The following is a 20078-nucleotide window of genomic DNA, read 5'->3' as shown; positions in this document are numbered from 1 at the left end:
AGTCCGAGAACTGAAAATTGCCCTTTGTCGTTCACGGGATTCGAACCCAGGACACTCCCGGGGACGAAACCCGATCAGGTTTTGTACATGGGTCAGGCGCGCCAGGCCATTCGGCCAAGTTTCCTGTTGCGCCCGTTCTAGGTCAAACAATCGTGTGAGTTACTGTGCTAAACAAAAGTCACAGGGAAAGTTTTTATGCTACTGATAAAATCATTCCGAGTTGAGTTGCGTCTTCGCGACCCCCTCAAAAGTGCTTGGCGACCCCTTTGGGGGTCGCGACCCCCAGGTTGAGAAACACTGTACTAGACCGAGAACAAATAATTAATTAACCGGCAAATATAAGTCTAACTACTTAGAACTGACACATAGAGTTTCAAGTTAATACTTAACCGTGTTTGTGAAATAGTACCTATACTATTAAATATTTAAATCAAGTTTTGGATTCTTTTATACTTTGGTGTTAATTGCTAATTACTGTTTTCTCTTTAATTACGATTCTATTTGAATAAGACTTCTTGAAATGTTTCTGTCGCTGATAACCAAATAAACCAACAATATAGTCAACGGATTATACAAGTGGTGTTTTCTGGAGTTTATCTCCAAGGAATCTTAGAACTATAAACTTGGCAGCAGTTTGAACTATAAACTTAGTGAGGCTCATAGCGCAAACTTGTTGCGTTGTTAAATTGTGAGAGCAGTGCTTTGAAGACCGCTCGAACCACCGCACATGCCAAGACCAATGCTTTTAAGCATTTACTTTGCTGTACAAACGCTCTAGCGCAGTGGTGGGGAACCTTATTAATTATAAAGGCCACCAAACGGTTTATCGACACTCGTTTAGGCCACAATTTCCCAGGCCAAGAACAGTGGTGTTCCAACTTTTTGACTTACAGAATGATTGTTTTGCTATGCCCTTGTAGAGTTGTAGGACTTACGGTCCAAGCCAAATAAAAATTAATCAGTACATTTCCACCTTTACTACATAATTCAGGATTTATATAACCTGTCCTAAATACTCGCTTTTTTACAAAAATCAATGATCTAACAGCAGCTTGTGACACCACAAAGACATTCGATTATGCGCAAACAAATCGTCTTTTGAAACTCAAGTGAGATTGTAGAACTTTGGGCTCTTGGTAGTCCTCCGGAAATCGCTTTGTGTACAAGGTCAACAAATACGTTTCTGTCTATTTTTCGGCGCCTAGTGTTGTCGTTATTATCAACATTCTAAAAATGCATTTGAAATGCAAGGCCGCATATGGCCTTAAACCGCAGGTTCCACACCACTGCTCTAGCGCAGTGGTCGGCAACCGCCGGTCCGCGGCCCGGTACCGGTCCGCGAGGAGTTCGTTACCGGGCCGCATAGGTTTTCAGGTTAAATCCTATTAAACATTTTGCCCTTCTATCCCGGGGATGATAAACTAATTTAGGCGTTTTTATTGCTAAATATATGTAGTTTTTTGAAGACTGGTCCGCGACAAAAACGGCCTGCAGTGCAAAAAAGGTTGCCAACCCCTGCTCTAGCGCATGCAGTAAAAATATAGAAATTTTAGGTTTTCAAAACTCTAAGGTTTGACGTTCTTGTCCAAGCTGTTTAATGAGTGCCAATTATCCATTGGCCAACTTGCTTTTGTTTGTTCTGATTGGCAAATGAACGTATTAAATGTTTGATCATCAGCGCATAAACTATTAAAGACATGGCTATAGTGTTCAAAGGGTGAACCAGAAATTGACTTGCACCAGCATATTTTTTCGCTCTCGGGGGCCCTGGCGGTAAGCAAAAGAGTTTAGACGCTTTTTGACACATGGTATTCTGATACATGCACTGAATTTAGAAAGTGTATAAATCTGGACACAGTCGGTCTACAAACGTTTTCCCAATACAGTCTAGTAACTACACTAGTTACATGACAACAATAAAAAGCATGGTAAACGTTTTCTGTAGCATTTTTACAGACTGTGCACAGGTCGGAGTCAATTTTTCCAAAGGAGTACAATATTTGGTTGTACAAGATGGCATTCAGATTTAATTTAATTTGAAAACTTCTGAACCTATTTTCAACATTTGAATTAAAGTTGTTGAAATACACTTCTCGTCACGGTATGATAAAATTTATGGAAAGCTTGTTTTTTTCAAAAGTCTTGGGACTTAAATGGCACGCGAGCCGCGCTGTCTTGTAGCTTTTTGTAAATTGTTTTGACGCTGTTTGTGTCTTTAATGAGATTCAATATATGGTCTGACCAATGATACATTGGTCTGACTGAGTTATTTTTGGATCGGTGTAGTTTTCTGAGTCCCATTTCTCAGGCAGTTCAATTTATAAACGTGAAACAAGTTTTAGAAATTGAATGAACTCAGCGTTATTTGCCTGGAAATTGAATTTTAACGCCAAGTTGTCGGAAGTTTCATACTCTCCTTCATTGGTCAATATAAGTGTTTATGAAACATTACGCCATCAGGGGTTTCATAAAAAAAGTTTTTGATTGGTACTTAATTTTATGTTCAGCCAAAGTGTCCTTTCTGTCGATTTTGGATTTAGCAAATGTAAGGTATCTATATGCAACTGAAAAGGGTATATGGCGTAAGGTTCTTAAGAGTAAAACACGTTTAATCTCGGCTCGATTAAGGAATGCAGTTGCATTCAGAAAAGCGTTAACTCTTTGTCCCCTTGAGTAAGGCGCCCTGAACAGAAATTTTGGTTTTATAAATTGTAAAATTACATTAAAATTAAAAATTGTATATTTCGACTTGTTTTTTGATTTTTAATATTTTTGGTTTTGATCATTTTTTAAACGAGTGCCATCGATGGTTTGTTAATGCAGTGGTTCCAAAATTCGAATAACGATTTAGGGTTTTTTAAAAACGGCATGCTCTGCAGAAAAAGAATATGGCAGCGGCATTTATGCCGCGAAACGTAGTGAAGAGCATTGAGCAGTCATATTCATAAGCGTATTAATATTTTTGGTTTTGATCATTTTTTAAACGAGTGCCATCGATGGTTTGTTAATGCAGTGGTTCCAAAATTCGAATAACGATTTAGGTTGTTTTGAAAACGGCATGCTCTGCAGAAAAAGAATATGGCAGCGGCATTTATGCCGCGAAACGTAGTGAAGAGCATTGAGCAGTCATATTCATAAGCGTATTAATATTTTTGGTTTTGATCATTTTTTAAACGAGTGCCATCGATGGTTTGTTAATGCAGTGGTTCCAAAATTCGAATAACGATTTAGGGTTTTTTGAAAACGGCATGCTCTGCAGAAAAAGAATATGGCAGCGGCATTTATGCCGCGAAACGTAGTGAAGAGCATTGAGCAGTCATATTCATAAGCGTATTAATGTTTTTGGTTTTAATTATTTTTTAAACGAGTACCATCGATGGTTTGTTAATGCCTTGAAAAGTATTGTGTGCGAATTTTTCTGTTCAGCTTTGTTTGGTTCGCGAGATATTGGGGTCGAAAGTGAATATTGGGGCCCTTTTTGGAGATTTTGAGCGGTCGCGCGTCGTTGTTTGCTGGCGAGCGGGACCGCGACAATATGCGGGAGTTATGAACTTCAACTGAATATCCGAAACAGTGGCCCCAAAATTAGAATAACGATTTAGAGCTTTTTGAAAACGGCATGCTCTGCAGAAAAAGAATATGACAGTGGCTTTTATGCCGTTTCAAGTTTCAACACAAAAGCTAAAAATTCACCTCGAAGTTGGTCGTTATGGCAATATTCAATTTCGTATGATTGATATTTCGTGCAGAATCAATGTTTTCTTTTGATTTTTACAATATAGAAGCCTAAATACCTCATAATTGCATGTGTGTGTGATTCATTGCATTCAAATGTCAATTTCTTGCGTTTGTTGAAGATGATTTGGAGATCGTACTTTTTTCACAGTAATAACATTTAATCGGTTATCAATTTTTACCATTTGGTCGTTGTAAGTAGATATTTTTTTGCTGTACAAAGTTATGACCCTCAAATGCATTTCCTGCAAGTTTCATTAAAATCCGTTGGGATTTGACCCCCAAATTTGAGCGTCAAACCTAAACTGCCACGTTTTTACGTCATAAATTTTTTCAAGTCAAGTCAAGATTTTATTTGCATTGTCACATCATCATCACAGTTTAATTGTTGAACAGTTAAGTAAACAGCAAGGACACCGAAAAAACCGGGGGTTATCGAGTCAAGTGTCCTGTTATTTGAATGTTGGTTGAAATCCGTTTGCTGGGTGTTTTCTGCCGTAGGATTGCAACCGAACGCACGAACCTGGCGGGGTACGTCCGGTTGCATGAGACGGTAGTTGAACCCGCGGGTTCTGCTGACCAAATGAAACCCGCCTAAACGGAAACACCAGCGCGGTTCCTCGGAACGTTTCCTGTGATCCCGTAGGCAGACCCGGGTGTCCCGAGGAAAGTTCGTTGCGACGATGGGAATGTTGCCGTCGAGCATCTACTCCTCTACGTTCGTTAGATCGATGACGAGATCTCAGGTGGTAGTTCGCTGTGGAAGGTGCTGCACCCGGATGGCTGATCTAAAAAAAGACCGAATCCTACGGCAGTTTTTTGTTCTTTTGTGTGTGACATAGTTATCTAGTTAACTGGTATAATATAAAAATGTAAAAAAACAAAAAAAAACAATAAAAACACACTAAAATAAAACTAGGAGCAAAAAAAGAAAGAAAAGTGAAAACAAGGGTAAATTGGTATGAGAGAGCAAGCTGTATTTTAAGTATCCTGAAATGAGCGAGGGCACAAACGTGTAGTATTTATTGAGGGGTTGTATTGTTTCAATAGATACGAGCGAAACTTTTTCTTGAAAGAGGACGAGCGTGGCAGAGACTTAATGTCGTATGGTATTTCTTCCCATACTTTTGGACCTCGATAGCAAATTGATCTTGCGCCGATCGTGGTGTTTATCCGGGAAATGAAAGTAATTCTGGCTGGCAGCCCTTCTAGTGTTGTGACTATGTACTGACGTAGTAGGTGTAAACAGGGAGTTGTATGTGGAAGGTAGTACACCAGAATGAAACGCATGTAACAATTTGGCTACTTCGAGAATTTTTCAACAAAATTGCAGTTTTTGAACTATAGCCGCCCCAATATTTGGCGCATACTACTTAGATTTTCAGGAACGTGAAGCTTTTCCAAAAAAATGAGCAATATTTTATTTTTCCCGTTTTATTTTAAGTTACCAAAATCGGGATATTCGGCCCAAAATTTTGTGGGTTTTGTAGCAAAATTTTTTTTGCATTTTTAAATTGTGCATGCTCGACTTAGTACAGGCAAAGAGTATTAAAAACTCTTTACAGCTATAAAAGTATGAAATTTCACCTTTCTACCTGTTTTACAACTAAACATATGCGATGTTTTGTGTGTTTGCTGGGGCCTTTTTTCCGCGATTTGCCCTGATCACGTAGGTGTTTCCAACCGGGTGTATCGTTACGATACTATCGTAGCACACCCAGTCCCCAGGGTGTACCACTTTGATGGGGTGCCAGATACAAAATATAATATACCTATGACCAGGTATCACAATAGGCAGGTTTCAGTTTTAGAAAAGGCTGATTGAAGTGTACAATTCATGACACAACCATGGGCGTCCACAGCGGGGGGCAAGAGGGGGCGACGCCTATGGACCGTTGCGCCACTTATCGTAAATTCCCAAACCTGGCAACAGTGAGTTCTTACGTTATTAGTAGCTCTAACCCTCCGATGCGTCAGCGTTCGACCGATTTTCGTGGATTTTTCAATCAAGCTTTGACTTTGAGATCACTATTGTCATTCTGGCAGAATAAAATGTGCACAAAAAAGATTTTTTTTATGCTCCACTGCACAAGGCTTCAAGTAGTCGATAATGACCTTTTTACAACAATCGAATTGTAGTTTTTGTGTCCTTCTTGATAATGGCTGAATTCAAGCACCAAATGCAATGCTGAACAGATTTTATTAGTCGCAGATAAGACTTTATCACATGCAAAGAACAAAAAAATTTCATTGTTACATACACGCATGACATTTTTGTTTTTTAGCGTTTTCCGTACTTGCTGCTCAAATAAACACTTTCCGAAAATACGAAATTTATAAAATTTGGCACAGATGTACACCAGAGCATACTTAACAATATAGTAATGATGAATATTTGGAGCGATTAAAGAATTTTCAGCAAAATAACTTTTTCTTCAGCACATGTATTTTAGCAAGGACAGCATTATCGCCTTGTGACACAACAAACGACTTATTGACGTTTGCAACTTAATTTAAACACTTTCCGAAAATAAGAAATTTGTGAAATTTGGCACAGATGTCCACCACAGCATATTTAACAACATAGTAATAATGAATTTTTGGAGATGGAAGAAAGATGGAAGAAGGCGACTGGAAAATCCGCAAATTGACCTTTCTGGATGAGGGGCGAATGTGATCAGGCACACATCCAAAACACAGCCGACTTCGGAATTTCTTCTTCTTAGTTTCCTTTGTCGCGTTGTTTTTGACAAAGTCGGACAACTTCTCTAAAAAATGAAATATCTTAGGACTATTTCGGGATCAACCATCAAACCTTATGCTGAGACAAAAGTATTTTACAAGTATTTACTTGGCACGCTGGAAGCAGCAAGAAGGGCATGAATATGAGCCTCAAGACTGGCCATGTAATGACGCAAACCGACGTCAGACAAGTGAAGGCGGTCGTGCCAAAGCTCTCGATCATGGCCGATGTTAAAGCCCAGGAAGCTGATGCCCATTCCCGTGGCGAGGTTGCGCAACACCTTGTTGATCTCTGGAACAAGGTGCCCGTGATTCCCCCTTTGCTGCAAAATTCCAGCCACAATTATCTACAAAAATAGACGTCCATATTGATCAATTAATACTTGACTGTTACTTTTATCCAATATACTACAGTGTATACGTAAATCACTTTATCTCAATTCTACCTGCGCTTGGGGGTACACGCTGCAAGACGCCTCAACCAAGCTTCGGAAAGCTGCTTCGACGCAGGCGATTGATTTGCCTGAATCAACGTCGTTAGAGCTAAGTGCTAAAACCACAAAGTCGACGTTGCCGAACTTTCGCCCAAACTCCAATTCGGTGCATCCATGGTCGATATGACCCCCTGGAAGAGAAATTGCATTAAAAACGAATGAATCACTGTTACATGATACCACCCGCGGGTAAACAAGGTTCCTCCCGTTGCTGTCGGTCACCAACAACACGGAAGGAAGGGTGAAGCTTCAGCACGGAGGTAGCCTGTATGCTTTCCACTGTCACCCATCTCGTACTTTACTGGAGGAGTTCGTTTTCCCATGATTTACAAATGTTTTTACAAATTTCTGAATATTCAGTGTGTACTGCGATATACCAAAGCAATTATTACCGCACAACAGACAAAGTTTTTTGGGGGTCTTAGACAAAAAATGTTATTTTACTTTTGTCGCAACGCAACAATGCAGTGCCTGCTAAAACACATGTGACGAAGAAAAAGTTATTTTACTGAAAATTCTTTAATCGCTCCAAAAATTCAATATTACTACAATGTTAAGTATGCTCTGGTGGACATCTGAACCAAATTTTATACTTTTCTTATTTTCGGAAAGTGTTTAAATTAAGTTACAAACGTCAATTAGTCGTTTGTTGTGTCACAAGGCAATAATGCTGAGCTTGCTAAAATACATAGGTCCGAAGAAAAATCAAATTTTGCTGAAAATTCTTTAATCTCTCCAAAAATTCATTATTACTATGTTGTTAAGTATGCTCTGGTGTACATCTGTGCCAAATTTTATACATTTCTTATTTGCGGAAAGTGTTCAAATTATGCTGCAATCGCCAAGGACTTAAAAATCGCCAAGCTGTCATGTACAACTGCTGTACATGCTACCACTGCTATACATGGTAAACCGAAATTCAAAGCTTCACAAAGATTTACCTGACTAAGTAAACTTTAGTGAACAACTCACAAATTTGCCTAAACGACCAAAATAGCTTTGACTTCTACAATATTATTTAAAAACAACGTGCAAACCCAACGACAACGCGGAAGAAATGAAACACGTGCATGCCATGCTTGCCATTCTGACATGAGGCATTAAATACGCAACAATGACCGCCACAAAAGTTTGGAGTTAGTTGGCTTTATTGGATGAAAAGTTCATTTAAGTTTGGGTTGCCATATCGGAATGCTGAAAACAGGGAGTCGAACCGGAACTGAACCCGAACCCGCGAACCGGTTTGAGCGGTTAAGTTCATTAAACTCGAATCGAACCCGAACCGCTAATTACGATTTTCTAAAAACCCGAACCGGAGTTGAACCCCATATTTTGTTTGGAGTTGGACCCGAACCGGAACCGAACCAGTAAAAAATACAGTCTGTTTCATATTTTGTGATTTTGTTTTCAAAACAACGCACTGAAGAATACGCGAGATAACTTATAGGGCTTGTCAAAAATAACAGTGCACGGGCAAAATTATTTTGGAGTTTGATAAGGCCAGGTAGATGTTGGGTAGAATTAAATTGAAACGAATAAAAATTTGAAGCGGTTCAAAAACCGCAAACCGGTTCGGACCGGATAATTTGCCCAAACCGGAACAAAACCCGAACCCGAAAATATACATTTTTATAAACCTGAACCGAACCCGAACCCTTAAAAACAAAACCAAGTGAACCCGAACCGAACCTGAACCCATACGACAAGCGGTTCGACTCCCTGGTTGAAAATATCCCACCCTTTCGAAAAAACGAAACCAAACTGTGCTGAACCATGCGCTTGTGCAACAAATGTCGCACATACAACAGTTGAAACATAAAACGCTGTACACTAATCATTTTTTCGACATAAGAAGAAACCAGCTGAAAAACTTTTGTCACCTAAAGAATCTCCCGCAGTCAATAGAATGTAAAAAAGAAAGATTCTTGCTTCTTATCAGTAGTATATTTAGACTGTTTCATGAAGAACAGGTACAAAGCATAAATCATTTCTTTAAAAACAGAAATATATATTTCGCCTTGAATACACAGGCATCATCATTTGTAAAAAAGCAGACACGTGGTGGACTGCCGATATAAAGTGGCAAAAAAATAAAATATGTAAAACACCTGAAAGTTGTAACTCTACAATTTAAACACCTGCGAAGCACAGAGGCAAACCATGTCTGGCGGGTACCAACAAGCGACACGAGAAAAAACAAGAAAAAGGAGACGTAACACAACTGATAAGTCAAGAAAAAACATGCGGAGGCCGTATTTGCTCGATTGTAAGCCGCGGCTTATATTGTTTTTTAGCTGCCGCTTGTGCCGCTTATAATCGAGGGCGGCTTAAAATCGAGGGCGGCTTATATTTTAATTTTATACCGAAATTGTTTCTACACTCCAACATTTTGATTATTTGGTGTTCAAAACATGTATGCGTGTACAGATTATATGTCGATATACGTTCTGTTGGGTACAGTTGTAAACGTAACTAACAGATATGGGCAAATAGTCATACCATATAACATCAGAAAGAAGTATTAAGAAACAATCGCATCTCAAATTCTCGCGTGCGGCTTACAATCGAGGGCGGCTTACAATTTTTTTTAACACCTCAACATGCGGCTTACAAACGAGGGCGGCTTACAATCGAGTATATACGGTAATCAACCCCAAGGGCGAGAAAACAGCAAACACAAAATAAAGGGCGTAGAAACAAACAATGGACAATTACCTCACGCGCGGTAGGATCATTCTTTGGATGTTGATTTCGGCCTTGATCTTATTAAGCCATTTATCCTCATCCTATCCAAAAGATTGATTGGAGGCATTTGAACGAAAACGACATAAAAACACATCAGAAGAAATCAAGCAGACGATTTTCTGCATGAATCTTTTGGGGTAGTTTCGCTCGCTTTGAAACGCTAAAATATCGGACGTTGGTGGTGCTTTTAGAAATCCTCCGCATGTAGGCCTACGCCTACATATTTCAAGTCCGAACATGTGCGGGTAAAGGCCCGTTTACACTATGCTTAGCGGCGCCTAACCTAACCTTACCTTGCGACCCCTTCCGTTTACACTGCGATTATCGGTGCGTACCTAAGCTTACTAAATAATACACTAGACGTATTTTTTTAGCTCGCAGCAAATGTCGATGACCATAAATCACCACAAAAATGTATTGTTACCTATTTTAGATCGAAAAAGCTTTGTATCAATCTAAATTAAATTATATTTTGTTAGTAAACATGATTTTGCATCTTGGTAATCATACAGGATTGTTCTGGATGTTGTTGTATTGATTGGTGACATATTTATCTCACTTTCATGTTTCTGTAACATGTAGTCCGCTGTGCTAGGGTAAATGTACATTTTAAATGCAATTAATTACAATATTTAAACACAATAAAACACAACATGCAATCATAACCATGTAATAAACACTTAAATTGAAGGCAAATAGCGTGTCATCACTTATTTTCGGCAAATGAACCAGCTTTTTCAAATCAGAAACCCGTACACAGCGATAACACAAACCGTCTGCGCAGGTTCAAGCAGCTTGATACGCAGAAAAACGCTCGGCAGGCGATCGCTCGCTCATTTCTACGAGACTTGAGCGCCTGAAATCAGTCAAGCGCGAAACCAGACAGAAAAAATGAAACAAACAAACTTACGCAGGTTTGAGCGAGCGCGATACGCACAGTGTAAACGGACCTTAACTCCGAACTTCTGGTTGTGTTCAAATACCTGTAAAAAATAGAGACTGAATTGGTTCGTTATAAACAACATTTAACATGTTTAGAGCAATATTTAGTTGGGGTAGTCTGGAATCAATTATTGCACTTTGTGAGAAGTAAAATTTTGTGCAATTTTGTGCATTGATGCGTAAAATACTTTCTTACCAGTGTTGCCAGGTTGCGCTTTTGTCGCCGAATTGGGCTACTTTTGACATCGAGTTGCGGGCTTTTTTCATGAGTTGCGGGTTGCGCCTGTTTGGGCGGGTTTGTAAATCGGCTCTAAAATACGCAATCTACGCAATCTACGCAATCTACGCAATCTACGCAATCTGTACGCAATCTACTTATAAAACGTATGCAACTTTTAAAAATGTTGACGGTTAGGACTTTTAGGGTCTGGGTGAGGGTTTATAATAAAAATAACACTATAATTTAGTTTTAGATGTCCAGTTTGGGCTTAATATGTGTTGAGAGTGGTACTAAACACTGTATGGTACCGCACGTTAACACTTGTGAGAAAATTAGACCTGAAAGGCATCTGAAATTAAATTATAAAGTTATTTGTATCACAAACCCTCACCCTGACCCTAATAGCCCTAACCGTCAACATCTTAGTTAATTTTTTTTAGTAGATTGCGTAGATTGCGTAGATTGCGTAGATTGCGTAGATTGCGTAGATTGCGTATTTTAGAGTAGCCCTTTGTAAATGACATTTCTACTGTATGACGAGTAATGATTGCATTATTATTGTGAATTTAAAACCGTTGTAAGTTCAATTTTGACAAAAGAACTAATGAAACTGCTCAGGGCGTCGGAGATTTACATCCAGCTGAGCAAAAGAATGCTTTCAGTCCACGCAATGCAACGTTCATTTTTCAAACAATGAAATTTAATGAACGCGTTCGTTGTTACCACGTAATGAGAATTGTCTCTTGGCAAAAGTCATTGTTTTAAGGGTCATCTTACTTTGTTATTAATGCGAAACATATTTGTTTTAAAGTAGAGATTACAAAATTAAAAAAAAACAGCATAAAAAGTGGGTAAACAAAGTGTTTAATAGAGTGTTACCGGAAACAGCTCAGATTCAATTTTTGTGCATTTTAAAATTGAATTTGAGCTGTTTCCGGAAACGAATAAACCTGAATAATTGTCACACAAATAGGTGAAAGTAGTGAAAATAATTTGTATTTCAGGTGTTTGTAAAATTGGGCTCCTTTTGACGGGTAAAGTTGCGCCTTTCCACAATTTGACCTGGCAAGTGGCAACACTGTTTCTTACATCTTCGAAGTTCGAAAGTTCATTCTGCCAGAATGACAATAGTCAGGGCTGCCACTCTAGATATTTTATAGCTAGATCTAGTTAGTTTTGGTTAAGCCTAGATGTAAAATTTGGGATCTAGATGTTAGCTATAAAATCTAGATATGTTTTTACCGTTTGTAAACACTGTAGGAACCGTGCTAATACAAAGGTTCTACCCAGATAACCACACAAGTCTCAACGCTATCACTGTATCAGAAAACGTATACTGATGAAAAGTAAGAAATAAGCTTCTTTAACATCTAATATAGAGCAATTTATATTAAAAAACCTTCATAAGTGTTGTCATTTGACTAATATATTACAATAAACTGGATTGTTTTATGCTTAGATACGTGTTTGGGTGTTTTGTTTTTCAATCTAGATGTTTCTAGATATTTTTTAAGGCAAAACTAGATGTTTTTATTCAAACAAAGGTGGCAGCCCTGACAATAGTTTGAGATTAGTCTGAGACTCTGATTTGATGACATATCGTATTGTACTTTATTAAACATAACCTAATTACATTTCATAGAAGACATAAGAAGTTGTTTGAATTTCCATAAACAACACATCTAAATCATCATATCCAAATTCCTGCAAAATTTACAAGGTTTTGTGGTACTAAAACAGGTAACCTGGATTTTTTTGCTCTTGCTTTATCTAAATACACTACGGTACCTGTAGTATTTATTAACTTCACTACATCAAAATATATTACTGAGCGGAACTGTTGTTTTCAAAGATACCTGTTTACAAGCTTGCAGTATTTCACAGGAAGATGTATTGTACTTCTGTATATATACTTCTGTAATCTGTACAATTATTTTTCACCCAAGGTACTGCAACTCCTAAAATTGGAGATAAAGCAAGTGGAAACAAGTACAACTGTACATTTAACTACACAATGAGCCAAGAAGACCTGGTGCGCTGGAAGCCATTGTCATTTACCCACATTGAATATGTGGAAGGTAATTATTGTTGGTTCTATTTACTGGTTATATGTTTTTCCTACTAAATTAAGAACTAAAATATTTGTTTCCTTTCAAGGGGATATTCTGGGATTTATTCTAGCTGTTTCAAGTCTTTTCCCTATATTTATTTTGGTCTCGTTTGTTACCCATATTTATTTCCGAAGGGAAATACATACGGTAGGAATTTTTGTTTGTTGCAAAAATTAGACAACTAAAAAAATTGAAAAATTTTTCATCATTTTACAAGATAAATTTTAGCTTATTTTTGCAATTTTCTCCATGCATTTTCCGATGCTTTGTTTGAAATTTGTTATACCACTATTAGTTTTCAGTCCGATAGGTCTGTATTTCTGCTTGCAAAATTCAGTAATACATGGAATTAGAGCTATATGGACCAAGCAAAATTATCTTTCTGTTTAAGTTAAATTAACCTTTCAAAACATTTTTAGATCTGCTTTTTAGGGGGTATATTTGTCAATGAATTTATCAACCTTTTTTTGAAACTACATTACCGTGAATTAAGACCAAAAGGTGTGCACATGACACATGGAGTGGAATATGGATGGCCATCTGCTCATTCACAGTTTATGTCATTTTTTATGTCATATATAATATTGTTTTGTTATATCAGGTATGTACAAAAAACTGTATTTAAATATAATCAGAGTTCATCTTGTGGATTAGAACAGGTTTAAACCTTGTAAAAAACAATTTTATTTTGATTTGCCTGTTTGTATTGACCATGTTCTTTGCTGTTTATTATTGATACTATTATTTGAACACATTCCCATTTCACTATTGGCAAAAAATCTTTTTTTTTATTGATATTAGATACAGTCATTTAGATCAGAGATGAGCCATATATTCCGTTTTATCCAATAGCACTAGTAGTCACCTCCATAGGCACCGCCTTTACATTTTTTTACCGGGTATGCCATATATATGACGTCACAAAATGACACCATGAAATACCAAATTCAGTTCCTGTCGCTGCATATGATGAGACTACGTCAAGGTTGCAGTACACACCTTAGTTCCACTGCCAGGCCCTTCTGCTAGTGTTGCAATTCGACATATGTTTGTGCGCGGTAACGCGTTAGCATTCCAAAAAAATTGGACCCACTTGTTGAAATTACGCGGAGGCGGAACAATAAAGATAAAAAAAATTTAGGTCGGAGGTCACCTTACGTCGCAAATTAATATAGTGTTTAACATTTATTTTCTCTGTCATAACTATTACAAAAATACTTTGTTTTCACACAACAAAGCCCACACACTTCCGCTGGACTAGTCTCGTTTTATACGTTATAAAGTCGTTTGTTTCGTTTACAACGTGTCGCCTATTTAACGCAGTGAATCATATGTGATATATTATTAACTTTAAAATTTAGTGTACTTCTAACAATGTCCTAAACTGCCAGTAACTTTCGATAAGCTAACACGTTAATACGAATTTGTGACGTAACAACAAGCGTTGTTGTTTTTTCGGTTGAAAGACAGTTAGAACAAAGATTGAACTGTATTCTCAAAATTTAGTTCACAAGTGATAAAATTTTATCACATGTTTGTTAACAGATAACCCGGGGCAGCGCCGTTCCCCCTTCTCCTCTAAGCGAACACCAACACCTTCGTTTTTATTTTTTTACCACCCTGAATGTCCAAATTCCAATGCTTTTTGAAGACGTTACAATTGTCATGATTGTAATGAATGCGAATAATTCATGGGTCGTGAAACAGTAACCGCGATTGAAACCAATTGTGTACAGTACTTATTGGTTCGTATCAGAATATTTTCCACAAAGCATATAACTCATGACTAATGTTGGTCCGATTCTCGGGTATGCGGCATACCCGAGGTTTTCGTTGGGGTATGCCTGGCAATGCTGGCATACCAGTGTTCGGCGTCTATGGTTACCTTTATAGCCCCTAAAAGATTAAATGTTTTGCATGCTGTCAGTCACCACCAATGAAAGTGTCTGTGAAACAATGTCCAAATTTCAACATTTGTAGAATGTTGCACTGTAGGGTTTCAATTGTTGTGTTTTCTCCCACAGCCAAACCAGTTACCCCCGTAAAATGGGTCACAACTTTAAACATTGTCGGAATTGCATGCAATTTAGAAAGCTTGTAGAGGGTGTCAAACTGTCAATAGTAGACAGTAGTGTTTGTTTATCTTGTTACCCCACTATACCCCAGAAATAGGTGAATGTAACTAATGTGGTGCATTGATTGTTATTTCACCATGTGACCTCAATCATTAAATCCCCCTTAAATAGGTCACATTTTAAACAAAACCTGAATTGGATATATCTTGGACAGTTTGTGGAATAACCTTTGCAAAGATATTTTAAACATTTACTTGATATAGTTTACCTATGTTCACCTTTTTACTAGAGATGTACCGAATATTCGGTTTGCCGAATTTATTCAGCCGAAGCGATCATTTTTGCAAAGATTTGGTTTTGGCTGAATAACTTGTTGCGATTCGGCCGAAACTGAATCTTTTACGAACACAAATTTAAAGCGTTAAACGTGTCTTTTCTGCTTATTAAGGTACACGCAATCTTTCAAAAGCCCAAACATAACGAAAATTGCGTCAATGTTTATCTTTTTCAACACATTATCGTTTTTCCCACGGTAGTCAAAAAAATTAGTAATTCATTGGCAGGTTGCCAATCATGCTAAAGGCAATTTTAAAACCCACAGAACTGAAATAAGGACGAAACACAACTATTTTGCACTGACTGCCTGGTAGATAAACATTTTTTTCACGTCAAACGCGTAGCGTACGACTTCGCGTGTGACGTCATAAATGATTCGGCCGAATTTATTCGGCAAAACCGCCGAATATTCTGTATCGGCCGAATCGAAATTTAGCCGATTCGGTACATCACTACTTTTTACCCCCTGACATTAAATTTTCTGGTCTTTCTGGCAAAAAATACTCAACCCTATTGTGCTCAAATACAATTTTACCCTGTTGTTCATTGGTTACAGTCCAATATTGGATTAAACTTTCACTCTTTTGCCTACACCGGTGTTTCTCAACCTGGGTGTCGCCATTGTAATTGTCAGAAATAAGTTTTTACCACAATCTTCCTTTTTACAGAGTGAAGCATGAACTCACATGGCTGGATAAATTGTGGAAGCATTTTGTTGCTTTGGTCATGTTCCTTATAACTGTCATGGTCAGTTATAGCCGGTTTTATTTGAAGTATCACACTTTGTCCCAGGTTTTTTCTGGCCTATTGATTGGCTGTCTCTTGGGAATGATTTGGTTTACACTAACTCAGGTTAACAATTTGCTTCTTTTAATGTTTGTTGTTGAAAGATTTAGTAATGAATCAATTATTATGGTTCCCCTTCCATGAAGGGGACACATATTGTTTTTGTCCGTATTTTTTTTCTGTCTAACGCTGGTCTGTTATACGCGTTTGGTCAAGAAAGAGTGCTTCCTTTTATTTTAAATTCGGACACATGTTAGTTATTAATCCAAATTTGTTCCTCCTGAAGTTTGATTCCAAATGACCCAGTGGTTCAACCACAGGCCCCCAAAAGTATTTTTTTTGAAAACCGCTGTACTGACTAAAGTACATGAGCTAGGAGTTTTATTCTTTGTTGTTTGGTGCAATGTAAGGTATTTTAAAGAATTTTGTACCTTGAAGAAAGATTTACCCATTTTCACCCCTAAACCCCAAAATATTTGTTTCTGTCTAACGCTGGTTTGTTAAACGCATTTGGTCAAGAAAGAATGCTTCAAATTTACACAGCTGTTAGTTATCGATATCCAAATGGTTACCAATACAGCCCATAATATGTGTACACTGGAAAGCCCAAGGGAGTAATTATGGGTCCCCTTCCCTGAAGGGGACACATATTGTTTATGTCTATATATTTTTTTTTCTGTCTAACGCGGATTTGTTCCCACGTTTTGGTCAAGGAAGAATGGTTCAAACGTTTTTAAATTTACACACATTATAGATATTGGTCTAAAGATGGTCCATATGAATTTTGACCCTGTTTGATCCCTCGGTTCACCCACAGCCCCCCAAAACATGAAATTTTTAAAACGGCTATACTTGCTAAAGCAGATGATTCTGGAGTTTCATACTTTTTTGATGGGTACATTGTAGCGTATTTTAAAGTATTTTGTAACTTGAAGTTGTATATATCCATTTTCACCCCTTTACCCCCAAATATTTGTTTGTTTGTTCACATGTTAATGGGTCAAGACTTGAACTGCTGAATTTTAAACAGCTATGGATAGGGTGCTCCTTGTTGGCTGTTACAAATTTCAGTGCAATCGGCTCAGTAATAACTCTTACAGCCCCAAATATGTTTTAACATGCTGTCTTTTGTCAAATTTGTGCTCGCTCAGTGCACAGCTGACGCAATGGGAGTGATTGACGATAGTGGCGCATGGAAAAAATGCCTCTGCTTCACGTATGAACGCAGTCGTCACTTGACCATTTTCTCACTGGTTGGAATTAAGATGTTACAATGTTAGTTATATTGCGCTGTAAACGTTAATGTAGGTCAACTTATTTGTGTTTCATAACGAAAAAATATATCTTTATCTAACAACATTCACACGCCGCGAGACAATGATCGCTGACGGAAATAAAACCGTGAAAATCGACGATAACTTCTGTTGTCTGGAGGTTTGCATTGACCCCAAATTCTTACCTACCATATGCATGCGCCATTCATCCTGTTACGAATTCAAAATATATGTGTGTGTGTGGGGGGGGACCCATTGGTTTTTGCTTGCAAAAACAATTATGTTATAACAGACCACAAAAATATTGGTACCATACTGAATGTATCCATCAAATATATATCCCTTACAATTATGGATGGTGCGTAAATATGGCACAGTTTCTATAAAATGGAATTTATAGGAAAACCACTATGTCATTTTAACAATCATTGTGCCCTATTTTTACCGTTATCAAATCGCATGGGCATGTGTGTGGGGGCCTATTAGATTATGCTTGCAGAAACAATTATGTTATAAAGTGCCAGGAAAAAGATAGGGACCCAATGAAATGTAGGTGCCAAATATATATCCATTATAAATATAGTAAATGGTATATGTGATACATCGTTAAATATGATGTAGTGTATATAAACTGGCAATATATAGGAAAACCACTATTCTAGTTATTGATCCAAATTTGATCGTCCTGAAATTTAACCCTGAATGACCTAGCGGTTCATCCACAGGCCCCTAAAACGTTTTTTTAACAGCTGTACTGACTAAAGTACATAATCTGGGTGTTTCATGCTTTGTTGGTTGGTGCATATAAGGTATTCTAAAAAAATTTGCAACTTGTTATTGGATTCACCCATTTTTCACCCATTAAATAATAAGTTTTAGTTTTAGGCCAGAAATACAAGCCCTAATGTGCTGACATTTTAAACAATTGTTTGCAGTAGGTTAATCGTTTAGTAGTTAGGTTTTTGCCCTAAAAATAGATACCCTTGCAGCCCATAATATGTGTACACTGTCAGTCAGACAGAAGTCCCAAGGGAGTAATTCACTGGTTTACGATTAAGGCGGGTAAATGCAGTGCGGGAGTGCTCAGCATGATGTCCGGACAGACGTATTACGAGACAGTCGTTTCCGCGATTAGAAATTTGTTGTTTTTGCGCAGCAATGCTATGTCGTTTTATTTTATCACACACATTATCAGTTTTGGAAAACTGTTTTTAATTTTTTTTTTAGAGTTGGGTTAATGCTTTCTAATAATTTGTCCTTTAGAATCTAAAAATAACCGCAATATTTGTTGCCCGTATGTCTGCACAAACACACATGTGGTGACCCATTCCTTTTTTTCCTAAAACAATCATATGTGTAGATCAAATGATCGGTAATTAAATTGGTAAACAGGATTTAGAACATATAAAATGTAAGTATATTAGAAAGCCACCTTTTTAGTGTTTTAACAAAAATTTGAAACAATAACAACAGTCACTTATGCCATTTTGGAAAACAATTTTTATTATGTTTTGCAGGTAATTTTTACCACCTATTTTCCAATATTGGTTGAATTGAAGGTGTGTAAGTTTTTTATGATTCGGGATTCCACTTTAATACCAAACATCCTAAAATTCGAATATACTGCTTCACTACAGGAATCAAAGTAGGTTGTATATTTGCATACAAATGAGTAGTTAATTTCAAAATCCTTGTTTTTGTTTAACAGCTCAAGACTCCAGATGACTACAAAAAAGGTTTCGTAGCATCACATATATCATTCAAAATACTATAACTCACCGTTTGGTATTGTTAGTTATGGGGCCCCTTCCCTGAAGGGAATATAGCTCCAACAGTTACCCCACTAGCCGCCAAAAATGGGTGAATTTTTTTAACATTGTTCAAATTAAGTTAAAGTTAGCTTGTAGAATTTGTTATTTATAGTTTTTGACCCCTTCTCTCTTTGAAAATAGGACAAACTTCAAACAATGTTTGAATTGAATCAGATTTGTACATGTACTTTTAATAGCATGATTATTTAAGCTCAGTACTGATTATTGTGTTTTACCTTATAACACCAAACTTTATCATGGTTATCTGTTTGAATGCATTATTTTCAACTTTGCATGTGTGGGGCCCCATGAGTTTCTGCCTGCAGAAACAACTGAGGTTTAAAAAGACGGTGGCTAATATGGGACCCAATCTAAACTAAGTTAGGTTAACGTTTCAAAATACATTATAATGTATATGCTATGGCAATGTGTGCTAAGCCACCCTTCTAGGTCCAGTTTAACTGTTGTTTTTTGTTTCTGATTGTTGGTGCTTTATGCAGGTCATACATTGGTAGCTCTAAAAAATACTATTAACTGAAATCACCCAAAGTAATGTGTCAATTGTGATGTTGGGTACAACGGGTCATTTATAGGTGTGACCTGATTTGCTTGACTTCATTGATTTACTGTTTTTGGTAAACCAATAAAAGTATTTATGATGCAATATTCCATCTTACATAACCTTGGGAGTTACTGCAAATCAACTATTTTAAGTAAGTGAATGTACCACAGGAAAGGCTTGGTATACCACAGTTTAGAAGCCAGTGCTAAGTACAGGATTAATTTAGCAAGGGGTGATTTTTTTTA

General features: G+C 37.4%; 1 protein-coding gene and 2 pseudogenes across 5 annotated transcripts; 1 reads left to right on the top strand and 2 right to left on the bottom strand.

The window, feature by feature from the left end:
• Positions 1-1787: 1787 nt before the first annotated feature.
• LOC145204772 (uncharacterized) lies at positions 1788-2940 on the bottom strand (annotated as a pseudogene).
• Positions 2941-5918: 2978 nt separating this feature from the next.
• Positions 5919-10741, bottom strand: LOC145203960 (uncharacterized; annotated as a pseudogene). The gene is made up of 3 exons (XR_013853425.1): positions 6924-10741; positions 6587-6824; positions 5919-6503 (listed from the first exon to the last, which is right to left on the bottom strand). The product of XR_013853425.1 is annotated as an uncharacterized LOC145203960 (transcript).
• A 144-nt stretch (positions 10742-10885) lies between these two features.
• Positions 10886-19935, top strand: LOC145203963 (dolichyldiphosphatase 1-like). Of its 4 annotated transcripts, none has more exons than XM_080076349.1 (9): positions 10886-10953; positions 12169-12224; positions 12521-12618; positions 12825-12956; positions 13036-13136; positions 13409-13590; positions 16069-16252; positions 18978-19105; positions 19169-19935. In XM_080076349.1, exons 4-9 carry the CDS (start codon positions 12893-12895, stop codon positions 19203-19205), a joined length of 696 nt encoding a protein of 231 aa, XP_079932475.1. In that variant the 5' UTR covers positions 10886-10953; positions 12169-12224; positions 12521-12618; positions 12825-12892; the 3' UTR covers positions 19206-19935. The 4 variants fall into 4 exon arrangements, with proteins under 4 accessions (XP_079932475.1, XP_079932474.1, XP_079932473.1 ...); XM_080076348.1 differs by lacking the exon at positions 10886-10953 and adding an exon at positions 11537-11604; XM_080076347.1 differs by lacking the exon at positions 10886-10953 and adding an exon at positions 11786-11943.
• The last annotated feature ends 143 nt before the right edge of the window (positions 19936-20078 follow it).

Source organism: Phallusia mammillata, chromosome 8 (assembly GCF_965637545.1).
Source record: "Phallusia mammillata chromosome 8, kaPhaMamm4.hap1.1, whole genome shotgun sequence".
In the NCBI taxonomy this organism is placed as follows: domain Eukaryota; kingdom Metazoa; phylum Chordata; class Ascidiacea; order Phlebobranchia; family Ascidiidae; genus Phallusia; species Phallusia mammillata.
This window is presented reverse-complemented; position numbering and strand designations above follow the sequence as displayed.